The 23,822-nt window shown below is 32.9% G+C and overlaps 2 protein-coding genes and 1 non-coding gene across 4 annotated transcripts; 1 reads left to right on the forward strand and 2 right to left on the reverse strand.

Moving 5' to 3' along the window:
- Nucleotides 1-4,132: 4,132 nt before the first annotated feature.
- LOC124835095 (peroxidase 4-like) lies at nt 4,133-6,254 on the forward strand. The gene is made up of 4 exons (XM_047309972.2): nt 4,133-4,389; nt 4,936-5,127; nt 5,237-5,405; nt 5,714-6,254. The coding sequence occupies exons 1-4, from the start codon at nt 4,165-4,167 to the stop codon at nt 6,103-6,105; spliced, it is 978 nt and encodes a 325-aa protein (XP_047165928.1). The 5' UTR covers nt 4,133-4,164; the 3' UTR covers nt 6,106-6,254.
- A 4,771-nt stretch (nt 6,255-11,025) lies between these two features.
- On the reverse strand, nt 11,026-11,097 carry TRNAQ-UUG (transfer RNA glutamine (anticodon UUG)). The gene has a single exon. It is a non-coding gene; the product is annotated as a tRNA-Gln (tRNA).
- A 3,033-nt stretch (nt 11,098-14,130) lies between these two features.
- Nucleotides 14,131-22,719, reverse strand: PUB4 (RING/U-box superfamily protein with ARM repeat domain-containing protein). 2 transcript variants are annotated; one of them, XM_047309974.2, is made up of 6 exons: nt 22,404-22,537; nt 20,408-20,688; nt 16,983-17,099; nt 14,817-16,877; nt 14,631-14,722; nt 14,131-14,401 (listed from the first exon to the last, which is right to left on the reverse strand). In XM_047309974.2, exons 2-5 carry the CDS (start codon nt 20,681-20,683, stop codon nt 14,663-14,665), a joined length of 2,514 nt encoding a protein of 837 aa, XP_047165930.1. In that variant the 5' UTR covers nt 20,684-20,688; nt 22,404-22,537; the 3' UTR covers nt 14,131-14,401; nt 14,631-14,662. The 2 variants fall into 2 exon arrangements, with proteins under 2 accessions (XP_047165930.1, XP_047165929.1); XM_047309973.2 differs by having other exon boundaries at nt 14,131-14,722; nt 22,404-22,719.
- Nucleotides 22,720-23,822: the final 1,103 nt, after the last annotated feature.

Here is a 23,822-nt window from a genome sequence, read left to right on the forward strand (position 1 = left end):
CAAATTTAGGAGTGAATTTAACATATAGCAGGTTTGGGTTGAGTTAAATTGAAATTATATAGATTTTTAAATGTGATTTAAATTAAGTTTGACTAATTTATTTTTCGTGTTAAATAAATTTAAGTTTAGTAGAAGATGAATTGAATCATAATCTATCAAAAATAAATTTTTTATTTATTTTTTATTGTAATTATTTATTATATAATCTTCTAATTATATTGATTGATAATTTGATTTATTAATTAAAATATTGTTCAATAATGTTCAAATAGTTTTTATGTTCAATTTTGTTTGTAATTATATAAGTTGGCAGTTTATTTTTTACTTATTATCTTTATAATAGTAATGCTAAAATATTTAAACATTTTGATTATATAGTTGTAAATGTTTGAAAAACAATAAAAAAATAAAATAACTTAATTGAGTAACTCACCTAATTTACTAACACGTAATAAATCTAAATTAGATTAGGAAATTTCTTTTTCATTATAAAATAAATCAAATTAAATTGACCATTTTTAACACAACCCATATTAAATCAACCAATATCTAACAATTTTAAATATAATGATAACTCTTGTCAACATGATACAATGATAATTAGTATAATAGATCTAATGATCTAACTTTTTTGTCACCTTATATCATATATTAAGAACCAAATTTAAAAAAAAAATGACATAAACTACTTAATTCACATATAAAAAGTTGGTAATGTTAGGCTTTTTTTAATACCTTTTTATCCACCTAATCTAACTAGGGTTTTATTTTTACCTTGTGACGCTGGAAGAGTATATGCGTGATTATCCACTCCACCACTTCGAACTTAATAATTTCCCTTTTCTTTAATAAGCTTCAAATTAGATTTTTATTTTCATATATTTTTCGTATCTTTATTTTGAAACATTTTATTACGAACACGACTACTAAATATGAAAAACTCTCCTATATTGTAACAAAAATTAAAACTTTAGTTAATCACATTATTCAAAATTAACCCTTTTATGTGCTTTAAAAAAGCTCAACCCCATTAATCCAAATGAGACTTAATACTAAGTTTTGACATTCTATTTTGTAGCAATATCCAACCTAGTACTATAAAGTCAAATTTTATTTTATTAGTTATTACTAAGATATTACGAAATAAATTTATTATGTTAATATTTTCTGACACTATCAATTAATATTGTATTAACTTAGATGATTCCTTGCTTCAGGTGAAATAAGTGAGAGGAGAAAGGTGAGCAATTAAGATTTCGTCTCTTACTTTTATCGTAAAGTTTGAAGTAAAAAGTAAAATATTTGATATGACAGAGTAGGTAGATGAATAAAAGCGAAGGAAAAGGTAGGTAATAGGTATCTAAAAAGTATATCTTTTTTAATAGGAAAAAGTCTCTACCTATTAATTCCACTCACATTTTTTTATATATTTTAATTTTCAAATTTAAATGTATTAATTTTCTTTTAATGTGTCAAATCTGTTTTAGATGACATTTAAATATTTTGTATCCTTTTGGCATCCAACTCAACTTAAACACTATTTAATGTATTTTAAAAAATTAATGTCATTAAATTTAGTTTATATGTTTAAAGAACAAAATATATTAAAATTTTAAAATAAAAATAAATTTATATTTCGTAAAATTAAAAACGTATTTAATCCTCCCATATTTATGTCCTATTATCTTTTCTCTTTCACTTATTCATTTCTCTCTATTCTCTTCTCTAACTAAGCATACAGATGAAGAGGAAACCAAAATATGAAATTGAACTCTTTTCTTTAATGGAAATTGCATTTATATATATATATATATATATAAAGAATGAACAAAATTCTGTGCAAGTAGTACCCCTCAGATTTTGGGCAAAACCGAAATTTTATTTTAATAATTAAAATATATATATATATATATATATATATATATATATATATATATATATATATATATATATATATATATATATATATATATATATATATATATATGGGGTTTGCTAACGCGCGTACGCCTGTTTTTCAGTTGGTACATCTTAGCAATGTGTACCGGGTTTTAGTAGACAAAAATATCCTTATATATCATGGATTCTAAGTTTTAATGTTAAGGGTATTTTAATAATTTTCATTCTCAAAACTAAAAAAAAGAAACCCCCAAACCCTTACTCACCTCTCTCATTCCACTCAACCCTTTCTCTTTCCTCTTTCTCACTCTAATCTTTTCTCTGTCATCCCTACTCCCAAACCCTTACTCACCTCTCTCATTCCTCAACCCTTTCTCTTTCCTCTTTCTCACTCCAATCTTTTCTCTGTCATGCCCACTGTAGCCCTAATTGAAAAAATTAGAAACACTTGCTGTTAAACAATCTTACAAAAAAAATGATTTTATAATGAGTTTTCATCTTATAATTTTTGTCTTATCTAATTTTATCCAATTTTCACAAGTATAAAGGAATTGGTAATTGACCTGGAAAAAATCAGAAATACTCGCTGTTAAACAATTTCTTACAAAACATGATTTTATAATGAGTTTTTATTTTATAATTTTTGTCTTATCTAATTTTCACAAGTATAATGACATCAAAGGAATTAGTAATTGGCCTGGAAAAAAATCAGAAACACTCAGTTGTTAAACAATTTCTTACAAAAAATGACTTTATAATGAGTTTTCATTTTATAATTTTTGTCGTATATAATTTTATCTAATTTTCACAAGCATAATGACATACGAAAGAATTGGTAATTGGGCTGGAGGGTTTTTTTAGAGATGATGATTCAACAAATAGAGATGATGAAATTAGAGAGGTTAGTGAAAATGATGAAATTGAAGAGATCTTGAATGAATGAAGGTGAATATGTCAATGACTCAACTCTTTACAAAGAAAATTTTTTAAAGGCATGTGTTTCTGATTTTTTTCAATTGGGGCTACAGTAGGGATGACAGAGAAAAGGTTAGAGTGAGAGAGATGAAAGAGTAAGGATTGAGAGGAATGAGAGAGGTGAGTAAGGGTTTGGGGGTTTCTTTTTTTTTATTTTTAAGTTTTGAGAATGAAAATTATTAAAATACCCTTAACTTTAAAACTTGGAATCCATAATATATAAGGATATTTTTGTCTACTAAAATCCGGTACACATTGCTAAAATGTACCAACTGAAAAACAGGCGTACGCGTTAGCAAACCCCTATATATATATATATATATATAGAAATTTCACATTTAATTTTTTTATGCACGAACTAAATAATTAAAAAGCGTCTCATTTTTCACTTAATTTTTTAATTACTTTTTTTTTTAAAACTAAACATAGCTTTGTAGTGTATATTTGTCTAAAACAAAATTGTATATATATCGAGAAGGAAAATATATGTAATATTTAATCTCTCAAATCTCAAACATAAATGGAGATTTAAACCTTTTAACTAACTCATAATAATATCGACACGAGATTCAACCTTCACCAGAAAAGCTATTAGAATTGTTTTTCCATCGACATTAATTTCTTTAATGGTATTTGCATTTCTTTTATGTAAAGATAACTTAATATATTAGTATTGTTAAAAGTAAATTTTTTAACAAATTTATATGTTAGCAATGTGGTGGATATATGAAAGAAGGGGTAATTGTTATATAGATACGACATCTAAGCTCTATTTTGCTCTTTAGTGAATGTTAAAAACAAGATCTAATCTTCTTAAGACAACGAGACATATAGATGGTAGAACTTTGAATTGTAAAATAAAAATATCTTAATTATAATAATTCATCATAATGATATTATTTTAATAAACTTTAAGTTAAAATATCATTAATATTTTTATTAAAATAAAAAAAATATTGTTAGTATATCTATAAATGAATAGCACGGGGTTTTTTGCATTAGAACCTTTGAATAGTCAACGTTGGCTCCTTTGTAGCAAATGCAGACCCTACAACGTAGAAAAATAAAAAGCATGGACACGGGACACCCCTGATTCAAATCAGCTTCATTTCATCATCTTATTTAAAATAAATAAATGAATCTAATCTTTATCAGTAGGTCAAATCAATCCACATTTTCACGTAAAGCTTTTAAAATGCTTAGTTGGGAGTATGAACTACCACTTTCATCATCTCTATATATTGGAGATATCACATCCACAGTTTCTCATTCTAATCATCACACAAAAACATGGCTTCCTCTTTCTCTTCATTAGCTAACATTGTTGCATTAGCTGTCTTATTACTGCTTCTTACTGCAGGAACTTCTTCGGCTAACCTCTCAAACAACTTCTATTCTAAGAGATGTCCCAATGTTTTCAACACAGTCAAATCTGTCGTTAAATCTGCTGTGGCAAAAGAACCTCGCATTGGAGCATCGATTCTTCGCCTCTTCTTCCATGATTGCTTTGTTAATGTAATCTTCTGCTACCCTTTGTGTTTTCTGTTCATTTTATCTCTATTATTCGTCTACATGTAGCTCATATACATCACTTTTCAAAACTTCATTTTCGTTTTCATCTCACATGCCAAGTACATATAGTTAATGTGTTTCGTTTTTCAACAAAGGAAACTACTTCATGTAAATAAATGACTCAACTTTTTTTCATCTGATCTTCTTATCTCTTTTTATATATCGAGTCACTGGCCATGTGTCGCTTTCTGTAATAAAATGGTGCATCTTTTCTTATATATATAGTTATACCATTACTCCTGTAAGAAAAAATGAAAATTATTTTGATGATGATTTAAACCATCGAAGATATGTCCCACTTCTTTTTGTTTTCATCAGTGGCATTAAATCACCCAGTACAGTAGGTTGATTTTGACACTACGAAATAAAAAGGAAGTGTGACATGCTATAATTGCATGTTCAAACATAACATTCAAATCAAAACTTGTCATTTAGATTCATCCAAAAGGCTATCTTTTATTGGTTGGTGGTGTTGTTGGAAACAAACAGGGTTGTGATGGGTCATTACTGCTTGATGACACTGCATCGTTCTTGGGAGAGAAAACTGCAGCTGCTAACAACAATTCAGTGAGAGGTTTTGAAGTAATTGATGCCATCAAGTCTAGGGTGGAGAAACTGTGCCCTGGTGTTGTCTCCTGTGCTGATATCTTGGCCATTGCTTCCCGTGATTCTGTCGTCCTTGTGAGTTCATAAACACTGCATTATTTTACACTGTTGTTCAACCATATATACATATATATCTTCATGTACTTTTACTATAACTATCTTAGAGTGTGATTTGTTGGTGCAGCTCGGAGGACCATTTTGGAAAGTGAAGGTTGGAAGAAGGGATTCTAGAACAGCAAATTTCACTGCTGCTAACACTGGTGTTATTCCACCTCCTACCTCTAATCTGACCAACCTTATTAACACGTTTCAAGCTCAAGGACTCTCTACTAAAGACATGGTTGCCTTATCTGGTATTTTTCCTTGCTCTATTATGTTAGATTTATCCACTCTTGTCTCCTTTTGGAGAGACACGTTCTCCTGATACAATTCATTTCAGGATGTGACATTTAAACAACTACATCTATTGGAGGTCAAGTATTTTTTTCCCTGTAATTTAAAAGTCATGTCATGCACATAATGACACGATTAAGCATTAAGAAAGGGACATGTAACCTACTGAGAATCATTCATTATCTTTGAATGACTAAAAACTTTATAGAATTAAATATTTTTTAAATTTTAAGTAAAATATTTTTATGTGTAAAATGTATTTTTACAGGAGCTCACACGATCGGAAAAGCAAGATGTACTAGTTTTAGAGATCACATATACAATGGAACTAACATTGACAGAAAATTTGCACTGCTGAGGCAGAGAAAGTGTCCTAGAACTAATGGCACAGGAGACAATAATCTAGCAGTTCTAGACTTGAGAACTCCGAAGCATTTTGACAACAACTACTTCAAGAACCTGCTGAACAAAAAGGGACTCCTGAATTCTGATCAGGTGCTTTTCAATGGTGGATCCACTGATTCGCTGGTCAGAACTTACAGTCAGAATAACAATGTCTTTGATTCTGACTTTGTCACAGCAATGATCAAGATGGGAGATATCAAACCCTTAACTGGGTCACGAGGAGAGATTAGGAAGAATTGCAGGAGAGTGAATTAAATACAAGGGATTAAGTGATTTCTGGGGCATTGGAAAATTGTAATCTGGTTTGTTTAGTTCAATTGCTACTGTAATGTAATGTGGAATAAATTGTAAGGCTCTTTGCCCTCTTACAAACTGAAATGCACCTTGTTGAGTGATTTCTCGGACTAAGTAGCATTCATTATTTAAAAGTTTGGTAACATGATATTACTTATTTCATTTTATATTATTATAATACGCATTATATAAGTTTTCATTAATTTTTTTTTAGGTTTAGACATTTGGACAGTTTAGCCTATATATTTAAGCTGCATCTGTAGATAAAATGGACACATATTGATAATGTTAGAAATTTCTTTTTTGTTTTAATTTTATAAACTTATTACTCTAAAACTTGATATAATATAAATATTACAAATATTTTAATTCTTTTATGAGATGCTTTATCATTTAAAATTTTAAATATTTTGTATGAACAAAACATTTTCTTCTTTTGGGACTTTTCTTTTAATTATATATGCATTTTCTTATTGGGATAAAAAAAAGCTAGTAAATTAATTGTAAAAAGTTATTTCTTAGTTTACATTTTTGGAAATATATAACTTAATTTTCTTATTTGGGATGTTTTTAAAATAGTATATATATTTAAAGTCATTAATAGAAAAAAGGTAAATGTATGAGCAATTATTTTCATGTTTTATTTTTTTAATATATTTTGGTGGAGATATAGTGTAATATGTAAAGTGAGAGATTAATTATTGTTGACTTTTAATACCAAACTTATATATATATATATATATATATATATATATATATATATATATATATATTAAGCAATTCTTTAATTTTCAATTGAATGAAAAACACACAGAGGATCTTGAATTTTTATGATACTCACTATTCTTTCATACACAGTAGAAAAGAACTTACCTGGATCCATTGTATAGTTTCTTCCTGTCAAACGTTCTCCCTTCTCTTACTTCTCTTTAATGCTTTCTTGATGATATAGAAATTCTGAGGGATGTCACAGTATCTTTTCTTTTCCAGAGAACGTAACCTTTCTTTCTCTCTTTTCAGAAATTTAACCTGTCAACCGTAGTCACATCTTTTTTCCTCTTTTATGATATTTTAATTAACTTTAATAAAATACCAAAATGCCCTTTATTGAAGTGAGAAGAGAGGGATTAATATATATATATATATATATAAAATTACAAATATGTTCACATTATAAGAGAGCAAATGTAAAATCAAACCTAATCACACTAGTGCACTCAGGAGAAACGACAACGGTTATTTTCGCTGATAGGCACCGGTTCTTGAACCGAGGCATATTCAGGCGAGGTAAAAGGTGGTAGACTTTATGCCTCGATTCAGAATCGAAGCATAAAATGGTAGGATTATACCTTGGTTCCTGATGAACCGAAGTCATTTCTCCCCTCTACTGCCTCGGTTGGAGCTTGAACCGAGGCAGTAGGGTCCTTTTTTTATTTCTTCTTCTTTAGCCAGTCATAAATCTCTAGAATTCTTTCATTGCATTCAAATACAAACATTTGATATTCACCCTCCAATTATTCGATCAAAGGCCAAAATAGAATTAATGAAGGAAAGGAACCGAGATAGGAAATGAAACCAGGTAAGAAAAATTACATGGAAGTACCTGCATTACCTGCACACAAAAACCACGTTTCAGCATCATCCAAATTCCTCAAACCCAAAAATCCCACCACTAGTGAAGTACCTTCTTCATTCAAAGAACAACACAAACCCAAACTTTGAAACAATAAAAAAATCGCCACAAGGCGCGAAGCTATACAAAGATCCAACAATCGGCTGAGTTTCCTGTTCTTTTCCATTATTGCTGCAAGAAAAGCGTGTTTCTTGCAAGAATTTAAGGTTAATATCCAAAGGAAGCAAATTTGGAAAGAGCAAACGTATTAAGAAAATAAAAAATAAAATGTAGTTGAAGAAGATATAGAAGGAAGAAGTAAAAGGGTGAAAGTAAAGTAAAGCATGGACGAGTTCTTTTCTTCCTGGCAAGACGGTAGGAGAGAAAACGGAGATGGTGAGGGAGATCGAGGAATTCTTGCCACCGTCGCGTCCTCGCCGCCGTCGCCGCGTTCTCGTCGCTGCGTCCTCACCAACGCGTCCTCGCCGATGCGTCCTCGCCACTGCGTCCTCGTTGCGTCCACCGCCGTTGCTGCCTCGCCGTGTCCACTGTCGTCGCACATCGCAGGAGAAAAGGAGGAGAAGAGGAGGAGAAAAGGAGAGGTGCTAGGTTTTGGGGGAAAAGTTTTTGCTACCCAGACTAGGTTTTTCTGGATTTAAGCCCCAACAGTCCAAGCCCAATAGGCCTCGGGTCCATCTGCCAACCGAGATAGTATCTTTGCTACGTGAAGTTTATGCCTTGGTTCATCCTGGCAACCGAGGCAGTATTTTCTTTAGACACCGGTTGCTTAACAACCGAGGCATATAGTGCTTTTAAAATTACGAGACTGTCACCGCGTTTTGATATGCTTTGGTTCCATAAAAACCGAGACGTAATGTACGAGTTAAAAACGCCATTTTTTTACTAGTGTCACTATGTCTCAAAAACCTACAATAAAATTCTTATCTAAGACAATTTTTGTCTTTCATGTCTTTTACATAATGTATCTAAACCTGTTAACTAAAACAATTTGTTGAAGAGAAGAGAAGCTCTTTACTACAAGAAATTTTAATTACTAATGAAAACATCTAGTTAGTAATCAATTTGTCAACAAATATTGTTAATAAATTTAAATTTTTATTATTATCAAAGAATAACAACTAATAATAAATTCATCATTAAAAGTTGTTGATAAAATTTGTGCTAATTTAGAATTATATATTATTACCGATGGAAACATTTATCAGTTAAATGGATGTTAAAAGTTTTTGTTTTTGAACTTTGACCATATCATGGTAAAATTGATAAGAGTGATAATTATCTATTTTTCACACTTATTAAAACTTCTTATTTGTCTTTATTGTGTTTTGTGTTCATTCCACGAAAAGATGTATGATTTATATATATTCTTCATAGATGAATAAATATAACTTTTTGTTTATGGATTATTTTGTAGAAAAATGAAAGATTGGAGAAAAATTGAGAGTTGTTGCTTAGAGTCTCTTGCCCAGCTACAAGAATCCCTCGCCTAGTGAGACCAATGGACACTCGCCTAAAGAGAAAGCCTTGTGGCCCAGCAAATGGAGCAATCCAACGTGTAAGATAAGTTATCTCACGTTAAATGAGAGGCTATTCTCGCCCAGCAACAAAACACTTTTTGAAAAACTATTAAAATATCAAGAGTTGAAGAAAAAAGAGTTTTAGTGAGGGAACACATATGAAACACATGACACAGGTTGAGGCACTTTTCGGGTTAAAAATCCATCTTTCTTCATCCATTTCGCTTTTTCAATCTCCTCCCGTGTTCTAGATGTATAGGAGTAGCTAAACTCCATTTCATTCGGGTTGTATGTAATGTACCTAAACTCCTTGTAGTTTTTTCTATGCAATAAAATATCTTTTATTACTCTTATATATGTTTTATCTTTATTATTCATATGCATGATGGAATATCTAATGGAAACACATCTAAGGAGCTTAATGGAGATCCATCCAAGGAACTACAACTTGAACTAGAGCTAGGTGAATGATAGAAGAAGCACGACTTCAAGGACTTCTATTCTTGTGAAAGATGGTGTTTCAAGCTTGTTTTTCCCTTTTTCTTAAAGCCAAAGAATTATTTTAACAAGTATATATAAGTTGTAATTAAGTTTAATTACTAATTTTGTCTCATTTTGGAGAGGGACAATATTGTTTCATTTTAAATAAAATTGAATCGGTTCCAAATATAGGAACTAAATTGAATACAAGAAAATGTTATGTGGTAGTGACACACATAGCACTAACATCATCACATATAAGTGGCACACATAACATTGATGCTTAAGTTAGTAATAGAGTTTAGATCTTTATAAATATAATACTGAGTTATAACTAACTAATACTTATAAAATACTAATTGTATTTATAAAATCAACACAAACTATAACCCTATATGATCACTAAAATAATATTTATCTCAAAATATATAATATAAGTGTAGTTAATAATAATATAATTATCTCATCATAAATAATAACTATATTATCAAATTGTCGAAATTAATTATGATATGATTTGATTGTTTTATAATAAAAAGACTTAATGAATTTTATTATTTAATGTCATAGAAACATTTAGGATACTCAAATAAGTTATATTGTTTAAGATTAACTACACTGCTTATCTAAGATGGCATCTTAATCCCTAATATATTATGTTGATGTCTTTGATTTGAAAGTTTGATTTGTTTCCAGCAACATAATCAAGATTGCAGTGCGAGCATCTTTGTCTTATAAAATACAGAATATATAGCAGTTTCGATCAAGAATAATCTGACATAAATACAACAAACTTGACCAAGAACATCCTTTTCAGCACACGTTAATTTCAACTTAATATTTTAATTTGGTTAATTAATGTTAGTAATATATGCAAACCATACATTGCAACCAATTACATAGCCATATGCATAATCCATCAACACACGTCGTTCTCATCCATAAGTTCTTAAATTTCAACCAAGTTCAGGATCGTTGGTTAAACTTATTTGACTTCACTTTCTTGATCCATCCACACACATTCCAATTTCTAAAGCAAGAAAAGAATCTATATTTTCACAAATATTTTTGTAACCAAGTTAGAGTGAGACATGTCAACCAAGATAAACATACGAGGGTGAGACAATGATACTTTTGACAACCAAGCTCGGGCATTTATGTATTTGTCTCTCGTTTCATCTACTTTTTTTTTTTCAATATCTTTAAAATTTTTAAAAATATCAAGATTGGATAATAATAAAAAAGTATAAAAGGTCCTACCGGGAGTCGAACCCAGGTCGCTGGATTCAAAGTCCAGAGTGCTAACCACTACACCATAGAACCATGCACTCTATGTTCTCTTAATGCTGAAAGTACAATTTTTAAGTCCACATGAGCATTTTGCAACGTTTAATAATAGTCAACGTTTAATAATAGTCAACGTTTAACGATTGCGGACCTTCGTTGAACATCATCGTATAGAATGTGCATGTTTTGTTTCCCAATATAAGAAAAAACTGATGTTTATCAGTGGGTCAAACGAATGCACATGTAACGTAAAGCTGTCAAAATGATTAGGTTAGGGTATGAGAGCTACAAGCTGCTTCACGGTCTAGTAAAATCTGCATCTATTCTTGGCCTCTTATATGATGTAATTTTCTCATTTACGTGTATATATAATGAACATTTGTGTGATTTTATGTCTTTCTATCTTAATTAAGGTTTGTAGGACCAGTTTTTCGAATGGTTGATTTCAAATAAACAGATAACTTGAGAAGTCATGTGTTAGATTTTAGTAATTAAAATACTGTTTATGTTACAGTATTATATGTCCCACGTCTTTTATTTTGCCGTGTCATCCAACCTCCTTTCATAGTCCATTGATTTGACACTGGTAATAAACAAGATAACATAACGTATTTTTACGTTCATTTAACATATAGTATAAGAATAAAATAGTCTTAAAAATATAAAATTTTATATTTTTTTAAGAAAAAAAAGAGTAAAAAGTAAAAATTGAGGCGAGTCAAAAATTATTTTTCACAGATAAAATGTAATGTAATAAGGTCATATCAAAAGTTAAATTCACATAATATCTTGTATTGCTTACTATTGCAGACTGTGAAAAACTTGCTCAATAGTTAAAACTTTAACTTTGTATTTCTTTATACATCTTCTTTACGACTCCCTTATTATAGAAATGATGCATCTGATCAATTTTATTCCACCTCCTACATCTAACCTCGCCAACCTTATAAAAAAAGGTTAAAAACTGAAGGACTATCTGCTGAGACATGGTTGCCTTATCTGGTATTTCTCTTTGTTCTTCTCTATCCTATTACTTCCCTCCTCTTCCTTCCATTATATGTATGAGCAATTAATCATTTTGTCTGTGTTTAGTTGAGACACTTTTAGTATTATTGATTTTGTGAATAACAGTGGTTTTTCCTAGCAAATTTCATACCAGAATGTGACATTTAAACAACCATGTGCATTGGATCAAGTCCTTTATCTAAGCTTAAAGTCGTGTTCCACTCAATAGTACACATTTGACAATCATGAAAGCCACATTTAACATCACCTATTAATTATGATATTTTAGTCTTCAGCGAAATAAGTGAATCTGAGAATTATTCATGTTTCGTACTATAATTAGCAAAAACAGGCTCATATCATCACAAGTAAAATTACAGAAACACTATACAATTTTAATAACCTTAAATTTTTTAAACGAAGGATAAAATTTGATAAAAATAAAAAAGAAATATGTGCAGAATATGTTTGCTCGAGTACATCCTGTAGCATAAGGGGGAGAGGACACTCAGAATGAGGAATGGCAACCTCTTGAAACAAACATATTCAAGAAGACATTTAGCAAGAAGAAAACAAACACAAGACAAAGAAATACATAGTTCAAAGGACATCCTAGAGAGAGATGAAAGAAAATATCATGAAATGATGTAGGAAAGTAGTATTACAATATTCTGTACTGACATAAACCTGAGTTAACTTGCTCAGTGAAAGAGATGGAGAGGAATTATATATATGACATTGATAGTTGTATATATATTTTGCTTTGCATATGAGTTAAAACAACCTAATATCCAATTTTACATATTTGTTTTGCTGATAAAAAAAGTCATATATTAATATCTCAAAAATACTTACAATATAAAGGATTATTTTTCATGCATTTTTCCTTTTTTACTAGGTGGAAATGCATGCAGAAATTAACAATTCACTTAAAAGTTTGATTACCCTTTTGCATGTCCTTGTACAGAGTAATTACTTGAATCAATCAATTAGCCAATTTAGACCCATCGAACATACTCTCTTCTGTATATCTTATAGTGGATCATCACCAATACTACAATTTGTCACTGGATCACGACCGTAAGTTATATATAAAAATTCGTTTGTGTTCCTTCTCTATGTTTGTTTTACAACTTTCTCTTCGACTTCTTTTGTGTCGTCGATTCGTCAGTCCTAGTTAATAACTTTCATAAGTAATGAATGTTCTAAAATTCACAGAAATACTGACATCATTTAATTCATTCCATGTTCTAACTAAAGATGACTAGCTTAAGAAAATCTGTTACTCCGATTTCAATTCCATTAAAACAAGATTATTATAATCAATAATTACTGTCTTTGAAATACTGTCTGTTTTTAATTTTAAAACGTTGTCACAATTTTGTTTTCAAAAAACATATCCGATTGTTGAAAAGAAAGACTTTAAATTATCTTTGGTTTTGTCTCCGTATTAAGCAAAGAAATTTCTATAAGTAGATCACTGAATTAGTGACTCAATATTCCAAAACACCGTTCTCTCCACCTTGAAAGATTCACTCTCTTTTCAGTAAAAACAAGAGTAGTTATAATCCATTGAAAAAGTTCCGGATTAATCAAATCAAACCGTAAACTTCCCAAGGATTTATGACAAACTTTGCGCCCATAATTCCTTTTTATTATTAATAATAAAGAAAAGTGTAAAGTCACACTGCCTCCTAATATATAAGTTTCAAGGCTCAGTAACGGGTGATATTGCCGTTAATTTGGAAAGGAGAAACTGGTCATTGCGAGATTAGTTGTGTCTTCATTTGCATTCTTTTTTAACTTTTTAGTCTGATCTTCATGCCCTTTTTATAAGGCTGAGCTTTTCATATGAACAATTAGATTATTATTCTTTTCAATCTTTTAGGGCTGCTGTTGTTAATTATTGTATCATCTGAGTGCTTGGTGTTGATTGTCGGTATTGGTAATTTCCGGAATGGAGATTTTTCTTGACTAAGTTCCCTTAAAATTCAATTTCCAAAAGCAATAAATGTGTAGAACCACTACTATCTTGCATTGAAATGGAAAAAGAGAAGCCGTGTCTACAAAAAGGGGCACAGGAGAAATTCTTGATTGAACTCTTTTATTTATATTGTAACATGAGGAGCAACACTACAAGAGAAGTGTCAGCAACACTACATGTGAGATCAGGCATCAAACGGAGAAATATAATCATGCTTTCTTCAACATGCTTGCCACGCCTGTTTAAAACCATCCACGCATGAACATAACAGTTTACATTATCTCGATGACAGGGGCAGTTAAAGCGTCACTTAATAAACCAAATGTTTTAGTTGTCCACAAACGTCATGCCCTACCACAGCAACAAAAACCAGACCTTTTTTGTTATACAAAAGCTAGACTTACATGTAAAAAATTTTACATCACAGAAAAGTTTTTCACAAGGAGGGACAAAATCAATCCTCCATGAATTTTTTTTTCCTTTCCAAGCAAGTGAAAATCAATACAAAACACCTTTACACACATTATTTGCACCATGTAATGTATAAATTGGAGACATTCTATAGGAGTTAATTCAAAACCTTTGGATACCACACAAGGTTGGGAATTCAAATCAGCCCCTCCCAGCATTCCCATGTCTTTGACTTCTAAATTGATTGAGGAGAGCCTGGGCCTAAACATAGAAGAAAATTCATCACTTTTTTTAAAATAATAGAAAGAATAAGAGGCAACTAAAAAATAGGAAACTACAAAGACAGAAAGCACACCTTTTCTTTGGCTCTTGGGGTGCCTGACTGAGATAAAGCTACTAACGGTGGGACAGCTCCTTGTTGAAGCACCTTGCCTAAAAATTTGTTACTATGTAAACAAAGCTGTAGAAGAGCTGCGGCTGCATTCTCCTTTCCTCTCGCAGAACCTAACTCAACAACCTCAACCAGCACAGGAATCCCACCTTCTTCACCAATTGCGTTTCTTCCTTCTGGAATTGTGGCAAGATTTGCTAAGACAGCCACTGCCTTGTCAACCATTCCAGCTGCTGGGTCCATTAACTCCACAAGGTGCCTCACAGCACCAGCTTGCACAATCGAAATCTTGTTTTGATGAAATATTGACAAATTAAACAAAGCAGTGGCAGCATCTTTCTTTCCCCTAGGGGTTCCATTCCCCAATAAATCTACCAGTGGTCTAATTGCCCCAGACCTCCCTATGAAAATCTTGTTTTCCTCAATCACGGATAAGCTGAAAAGAGTGGCAGCAGAATTCTCCTTGGCTTCTGCGCTCCCAGTCTCAAGCACGTGAATCAGAGGTTCAATTGCACCAGCATTTGCAATTGCAGTTTTGTTGTTATCATTGATTGATAAGTTTAGAAGTGCGGTAACAGCATTTTCTTGGATTGCTATATCAGCTGATCTAAGTAAATCAACTAATAAGTTAATGGCTCCACAGTTTGCAATCGCAATTCTATTATCCATATTGTGCTTTGCAAGAAGGCGGAGTTCTGCTGTTGCCTCTTTCTGAGTATCAAGATCGGAGCTCCTCAGGCCGTCAACCAAATTCCGGACCTGGGCTTCAATACCTGAAAGATCAGCTCTTGTTTCAATAGCAGGAGATGTTATCCTAGGAACAAGCCTTTCTGGTGGCCGCCTCCATATGCCTTGATTTCGCCTTGCCTCTAACAATCGGGCTGGGGACTCAGCTTCTCTATGTGTTGATGGCATGACAGTAGTACTAGCAGTTTCTGGCCCTGCATTTAATTCACCAGAAGCATCTCTACTGTGGCCTGGACTTATTGATAGCCGAGCATTGTTGTCATCATCTTGGGTTTCTTGAGGAAAGTTTGCAGTAGAAAGTGCACTGGAGTCAGAAACAGCTCTAATATGGGTTTGAGATTGTTCAGAGCTAAAAGCACTGGATGATTCCCTTCTAGATGGTGACATCGATGGCTGGCTAGCTGAATCCGCAGTACTTTCATCAGAGCTAGCAGACCTGTCATCCAAACCAGCGGGAGATATTCTTGCAAGATCCATGTATTGTCCATTAATTATACCACTTAAGGAACCTTCTGAAGTAGAACGGGGATGCAAAGGTGATGTTGTTTCCTCTAGCTGAATGCCAACAGAAGTTATGTTATTACCTGGTGAACTAAAAGAACGAGAACGTGCTGACTCAGGTGAGGACGGCTGGTTGCTCCTGGGATGAGCAAAAACAGGAGACTCCCTGGTCGTACCGGATTCCATATACCCATGAAGGACGGATGGTGGATTTAAATTTGTGGATTTTGTGGGATCAACTAGTTGCACATTGTTAGATTCACACCAATTTGTAATTAGAGCTTTTACAGTATAATTAGGTATTAGGTTGGTATGAGCCAAAGTTTGTCGTGTCTTTGGACAAACAGTTAGCCCAAGATCAATCCAGTTCTTGATGAAGGCTCGTTCATATGTTTGTCCTGATGCCACAATCACAGGATCAGTCATCAACTCCAAAGAAAGTGGACAACAAAAATCAGCCGGTATTGGAACTGGGCTGCTACTCTGAGCTTGCTTAACCATAACGAGACGCTCGAGCATACGTGTTATGACAGCAATCATTTGATCAATGTATTCTGCCTCATCAGTCTTTTCAGATTGTTCAGCATTTTCCTTCAATCTTTCAAGGGCCACAGCCTCAATAAGAACATCCTGATTAGACATGAGGTCCAGCCTATCAGCAATTTTTGTCAGGACCTCTGGACTGGGTCCTGCATATTCCAGTTGTGCTGCAATAGCTTCCTTAATAACTGATGAGGTTTCTTCATGCCCCAAAAGCTTAAGTTTATGTGAACATTGCTGCAATTTTATATTAATTATACATCCAATTTATTTTTTTGATATAAATATAAATCCAACTGAAGGAGGATCTTAAATTAACTACTCGATCAGTAGAATATTTACCTGTAAATCTTCAGAACTCAATTCATCAGGGAGAGAATGCTGAGAAACCTTCAGCTGCTGGAAAATATTGAGCCCTGAAGTGCGAATTCTTGATATCAGGGGTTCAACTTGCAAAACCTAGAAAGCAAGAAAGAGGAAGCAGTGAGATCTTGACATGCAATCAACATGAAAAAATTCAAACCATGAAACAGGAACAACAAAAAGAGTTACTATACATTCTAATTCTAGAACTGGTCGCTGGAGGCAAGTGGCAACCCAACTCATCCGAAGATACTTGCATGCTTCTCAATTCTAACATAACCACATTCACTAAGGTGGAGACAAAGAAACAGAAACCTTATTAGAAAGGACTGATGTCTGGCTATGCTTCCTTGAAAAAGGTAATATGGACGGGAACTGAGTTCCAAGTGGATTAGGAAAGGATCCATAAATGGATGGATTGGAGGTTGTTAATTGTAAGGAGTAAGTGATATAAAATACCTCATCTTGTATAAGCAGTTGTGTATTAGAAAGCAGTTCTGCATTAGAAACTGCATAATGAAAGTTATTCATAGAAAATAACAAGTGGTAGTTATGTATTTGGAGTATATCTGATAGTAGGCTGCGTGACTAGAGAAATGTGTAGTTATTTACACTTTTGTGGACAGAAACTGTATCTGAGACGGCAAGTGTATTGCTGTACTATGTAATTTCAGTGCTCTGTATCATATTTCACTAGTTTATCAATTGATATTCTATCCTTTCAGTCCAACACGCAGGATCATTAGAAAGGGAGATCTGCTAGGCCACTGAGTTGATCATTTGGCAATAGTTTCTGATTCTGTAGATTTATTGGAGCAGGGAGAAAATATAATGGATTCTGGTTCATTAACTCCAAATTTTTCATGAAATAGAGACCTCACTTTTTTGGGTCAACAAAGAGGAGAGACGGAAGGGTGATAGACTCACAGGGTAATTGGGGAAAGATTTAGGGATTCCAAACAAAATGAAAGAATATAAATTGTCTTATAGGATTATTCTTTCTCCAGGTCAGTCTGACCCAAGAGAAAATGGTGCACAACTCAGCATTTTGAGAGTGCACAGACAGTCTCCCAGTAACCACAACAACAACCTTCCCTGTCTGGCCAACCTCCTATTTATTCTACTAGTCACTGAACAGTTAGTTGTAACTATGCTTAGATAGTTACAAATGTATATCTCAGTTAGTTATAACTACTCTAATGATCCTAGTTTGTTACAACTGTATTTGTATCCCAATCCTCATTCTCATTACTATTGTTCTGCCTTCACACATACACTTTCCTAATGAGCGGTCTTATATCAGGGGTATTACATGAATTCTGTCAAAAAAAATGAGGGACTGCTACATCTAACTTATCAGGAACTTATGGAGAGAAAAATCAAAGGTTTATGTTTTTAATTTAAGAAGGGATTCCATCCTTTGCACCAATACAAGGAAAAATAGTCAAGGTTGGAGACTTGGTGAGATAATGAAGGCCAAAATGATGGGGATGTAATTGTTACTGTGGTAGATGATGAGAAGAAGGAAGAAATTTTTTTCCCTCAAGGATGACTTTTAGCAGGTTGTGATGATGAGAACTGAAACCCATCCTAGTAGAAACGGATCTATTAAAGGAATTGTAGGTAGTTAATCATTAGGAGTATATGTGATAGAAAATAACTTATCTGTATTTAACAATTCTGTATTAGAAAGCGCACAATGAAAATTATGCACAGAAAATAACGGATGGCAATTTATCTATTAATTAAGCAAGTGCATTGCTATTTGTAGTTTGAGGACAGAGAATAGATTTTGATTTTGTCTCCGGACAATATGCATATCGTTGTTTGTGTGATTCTAGTGTTAAGTATAATATTCAATTAGTACATCAATTAACATTTTATCATAATGTTATATAAACAACATTTTCTGCATAAAAGCACAAGTATTTATGTACACTTACATATTAAAATTCTACATCTGTGCAGTAAACTTTCATTATTGTTGGAGACCCCACATTTACTAGAAATATAGATAAATTATAGTATATAATTATGTGGAAACATCATTTTAAAAATCATTTTTTTGATAGTTAAATTTAAAACTCACTTTTTAAGATAGTATGAGTCTATTTCAATCAAGTTTATGGGCTACTAGACAGATATCAGACCACCCACAAATATCTAATCTCATGCTCCAAAGAAGTATGTTGAAGATCCAACATTGACTAGAGATATTGTGTTTCCTTAAGAAATATATCACTATCTCTAAATAACCAACCAAGTATACGGTTAATCCATGCATTTGGCAAGTCAAATCTGAATCCAACTATCTCCCAAGACTCAACTTATCTTGTCAGTCAATTTGAAAACAAACCTTCCAAAGTAATGAAAACCATGACCATGATTTGTTTAATAATAAAAGGCCTAAGAAACATCAGATAATAAGAACTATCTACGGCAAGTAGGTCCATGGAATGGATAGATTTTTCTATTGATAATTACACGGCTCCCAATTTGAATTGAATGGTTCAATATTCTAAATCTCAGATGGGTTTGAATCATTCCATATGTGCAAGAATCAGTTGATTCCATATGATCAATATCAAATGCATAATTCAATTATTCTTTTCATTTTTCCATATGCAATTCTTTTCAATTATTCTGGTCAGTCAAAGAATTTCAAAAGTCAAAAAAGTTTATACTGTTTGGAACTGAGGGAGCATACCAATGCACCTAATTCCGTTCTGGCTTTTATGACATGTTGTCTTGTGAAAGTAATGGTTAACTTGTATTATCAATTCCTATTTCAAAAGTATTACATTGAGCCTTCTAGTTATGTCTTTCAATATTATTCAAACATTCAAAACAGTGTATCATTCACAATCAAACACTAGCATGGTGATTCACAATTTCAATCATGATTTGAAAACCATCAAATCAGGGACTTTCATCTGTCAATAAATTATTATAAGAAAAGTATATCTTGCCAAATGGCATCTTAACTTCACACTGAATCAAACAAGATATACAATTATAATCTGGAGGAAAACTGTAAGTGAATTAAGTTCAGCGAGTTGCAGTCTTAAAAACTAGATCTTTTCTGAAGATGTTAAATAAAATGACAGGAACACATGTTCAAAGAGAACAGAATAAGTTATTTTTCCAAACATGTGTTTAGAAATAATATTGCCGAATCATAACCAAACCAAAAGAAACATGAGGAAATGATTGAATACAAATACATATTTGATTAAATAAAACAAGGTACATGTTATCACATTCACCACCACAACTGCATGTTCTCCGTCATCACATTCACCATCCCTTAATGGAAGCTTAGTTCACTTTACTTTGAAGTAACAACATAGTCAAATATGACCTTTGTATCTAGAAACTAAGAGTTAAGATATTATGAGACTTACAAAGTATACTTTGCTAGACAATAGGTGCCAGTTCTCGACATGCTCCTTTAATTCATTAACAGCAAGACCAATTTCTTCCAATATCTTATTAAGCACTTCATCAGAAGCTAACTCAGAATTAACAATCTCATCAATGATTGGCTTCAACAGCTTAAGTATCTCCTCTGCCTTGTGGTAATACTTTGAGACAGGTTCAGAGCTCTTGTTTCCAGAAATTGATAAATGCAAAAACGAGGATATGCCATTTACTATCATTTTTAACAATGATATCTCCATAAGACCTGCATATAATATAACAACAATAATAATAAAGTAAATGTAGACACAAGAAAAGGAGGGAAACAGCTCTCGATCTATAAATGTTCATTTAACTTCTATATTGCAAATTGAGTATAACAGCATTAGCTAGAAAATTCTAATTAATCCCAAAAAATAGTGAAAGTATGACCTTTAGGTAAAATACATTCAATTTAGGCTTAATCAAATGTTTGTTGTTATTTAAAGGTTATTTTTCTTATTTGTATTATATTAGAGAGCATACATATCATTCTTGAATTTAATTGGAACTTACAATCAAACAATCCTAGAGCTCCACCCCCCTCCTTCTCCCCTATTCTAACACTGAAATTTGATTCTAACAATGCTGGTCTAATCAACAAAAATGTCTTATCACCATTTACAACTGTTTGTGGTGGACAGTGGATCAAATAGGGTGCAGTCCCAATACCCTTCTCACCCAAAGGAAACGCGAGCCACTTTCCATTTTCATCAGCCATCACCCCTTATCACCAAAAAAAAAATACTAGCCTCTTCTTCCCATCAGTAATAAGCAAGATGACAAACTTTAAGTATGTATCGACATATAAGGATATCATTGGAATAAGGAAATTTGGAAAGAAAAAGAGATCCTGGTATTAAATGACAGGCAATTAAGGCCTATTATAAGTCAAACCACAGTGTCAACCCCATCATGTAACGGTACATCCACTCAATTTAAACAAACCATACGGCGGTTCCAAATTTTCAATTGCCACAGTGAAATGGCCACTCCTAAATACCAATTTGAGAAGAGTGGAGTCCCTCGACTACAAGTAGTGGTTTTGCCCCCGTCTCAAACCAAACAAAAATGTGACTCGTGCTCGTGCATCCTCTTTCCTACCTGATCTTGTAACGTTATTACCCAGAAACTATCATACTGCCGTGCAAATGCACCAATCATCACTATAACATGACAATTCTATCTCGTAATATATATTGGCATTCGAAGTAACATCACTCTACCTAGAACTTGAAACACCACCTGAGTCAAGCTAAAGCAATCTAGGCTAGTAGGATTAACACAAGACACTCAAAATTCAACAGTGTTTGGTCACATATCAAAGTAAGATTTTCAAGCGTCCATCCGAAGAAAATATAACTCTTGAATCAGTTTGACGTGAACAGCTACATATACATGCTTAGCTAGAGTGTATCCAGACACGCACTAATTTAATTACAAAAAGAAAAAGTGTTTGGATTACTGTTTCAAAGGTTTAAAACATAAATTCCTACTTTCCCATGCACTAAACGTATAAGGAAGTATTTGTCCCATCGAGATGAAAGTAAGTTTCGTTTAACGCAAAATCGGTGTCCTCAATCAAGCTGAGTTTATGAAGTCAAACGCAACTACAGTTAAGTTTTGTTCCGCATGACTAGCGGGCAGTTTTCTCAAAATAACCAAAACTCCTTAATCTAGAAAAAATAAATAAATAAACACTTGGAGTTGATCCAGCTCAGGGAGCTGAACTAAACTCACAGGAGAAAACAAATCACAATTTTTTCTCTAACCGTTAACCAGCAGCAACTATACATCAAACGTTCCTACTTTTTCCTCTTCTTCTCTCCGTTAAAAGCGATGTAAAAACGACGAACCGCAGTTGCAAACTCACACAAGTAAATTGTTACGCTCGGTCAAAGCTAAAATTTCGATAAAACTCTAGTCAAACGCGGAATTTACCGATGGAGCGAAAGGCGATGCCACTGTTTCCAGAACTGTCTCGATTCGATTCGCCGAGAGATTGAAGCAGCCAACTGAAGAAAATGAAGCGAAGAGACTGCACTTGTTCTCGCTCTGCTTTCTTCGACTTGGCTCGCCGGCGGCGAGGGAGAGTGGACGGGACGAGCGCTGGCGAAGGAGCGGCAATCAGATTTTCTGGCCGGCAACGGTGGCGATCCGCCGGAGGAATCGGACGGGCGACTAGGGCGAGGTCCTCGAGGAATTGGGAAATTGTGGAGACTCCGTCTTCTTTTCGCGTTTTTTTACTTTTTATTTTTTATACTTTTTTGTTGAATCCCAAATTCTCTTGATGGTGTTTTTTTAATTAGGAATGATTGTTGAACTTAATCACATGATTAGACTATATTAGAAGACTAATAAAACAAGCAAAGTACCATTCACATTGCCCTTGGTACTGGACTCTCAGATCGATTATCTATATTCAATCTTTCACTTACAAGTAAATTCTTTTAACATAGTTTTCAAAAACATTCTTAAATTTAACCTCACCGATGTAGTAAATGAGCACTGCTTTAGGCTTACGTTTTAATCGTTTTTATTATAATATAAGGAAAAAAGATATTACCAAATTTATTTTATTATTTATTTTATTTTACACGACAATTATTTTAAAAATTAATTTTTGTATTCATTTTATATTTTTAATTTTTTAATATATATTTATTTGTGTTACTACCAAGTAGGATTGACCGACCGGGCGCATTTAGACAATATCGAGTATGTGGGAACGACAGCCCAATCAACCCAATCTATCCAATCGGATCTCTCCAGTTGTTTGCTGGAGACAGCGTTTGAATGTTCATGAATGCGTAATCAATGAGGTAACGGTCATTATCGAGTAGTTGTTTGCAGGTCACCCCATTTTAAGATTGAGAGAACAAGAGACAAGAAAGAAGGTGGAAGTGAGAAGGACCGATCGGTAGAGGAGGAGTGTTCCCAAGCGGTTGCAGCAGGAGTTTTTCCCCGGTCCCTTTTAGCAGAAACAATTTGATTACTATACATGCATAGTGTCAGAACCCTTAATTTCAGTAGAGAGTAGAAGTCAGGTGTAGGTGTAGGGTATTTGAAATTCAGAAAGTGGAAGACAAGTGCGAACAGTAGAGTAGACCGATCGATTTTTTACAGTAGTATATAAAGGAAAATTTTAAAATCTGGTGTCACTCTCTGCAAGCAACTCATCTTTCTAAAATTCTAAAACCTTCTTTTCTCCTCATTCTCTCTAGCTTCTCTATAAAATTATCCTCCTTTTTCCTGCAAATTCTCACATTCTTCTTCATCTGATCATCAATCAGATTGTGTCTGAGCTTGGCTGGTGGCAAGAGTTCTCTTTTCACCGATCAAGTGGTTGTTTGAGCTGGT

Source organism: Vigna umbellata, chromosome 5 (assembly GCF_029865625.1).
Source record: "Vigna umbellata cultivar VRB3 chromosome 5, Vumbellata_1.0, whole genome shotgun sequence".
NCBI lineage: Eukaryota > Viridiplantae > Streptophyta > Magnoliopsida > Fabales > Fabaceae > Vigna > Vigna umbellata.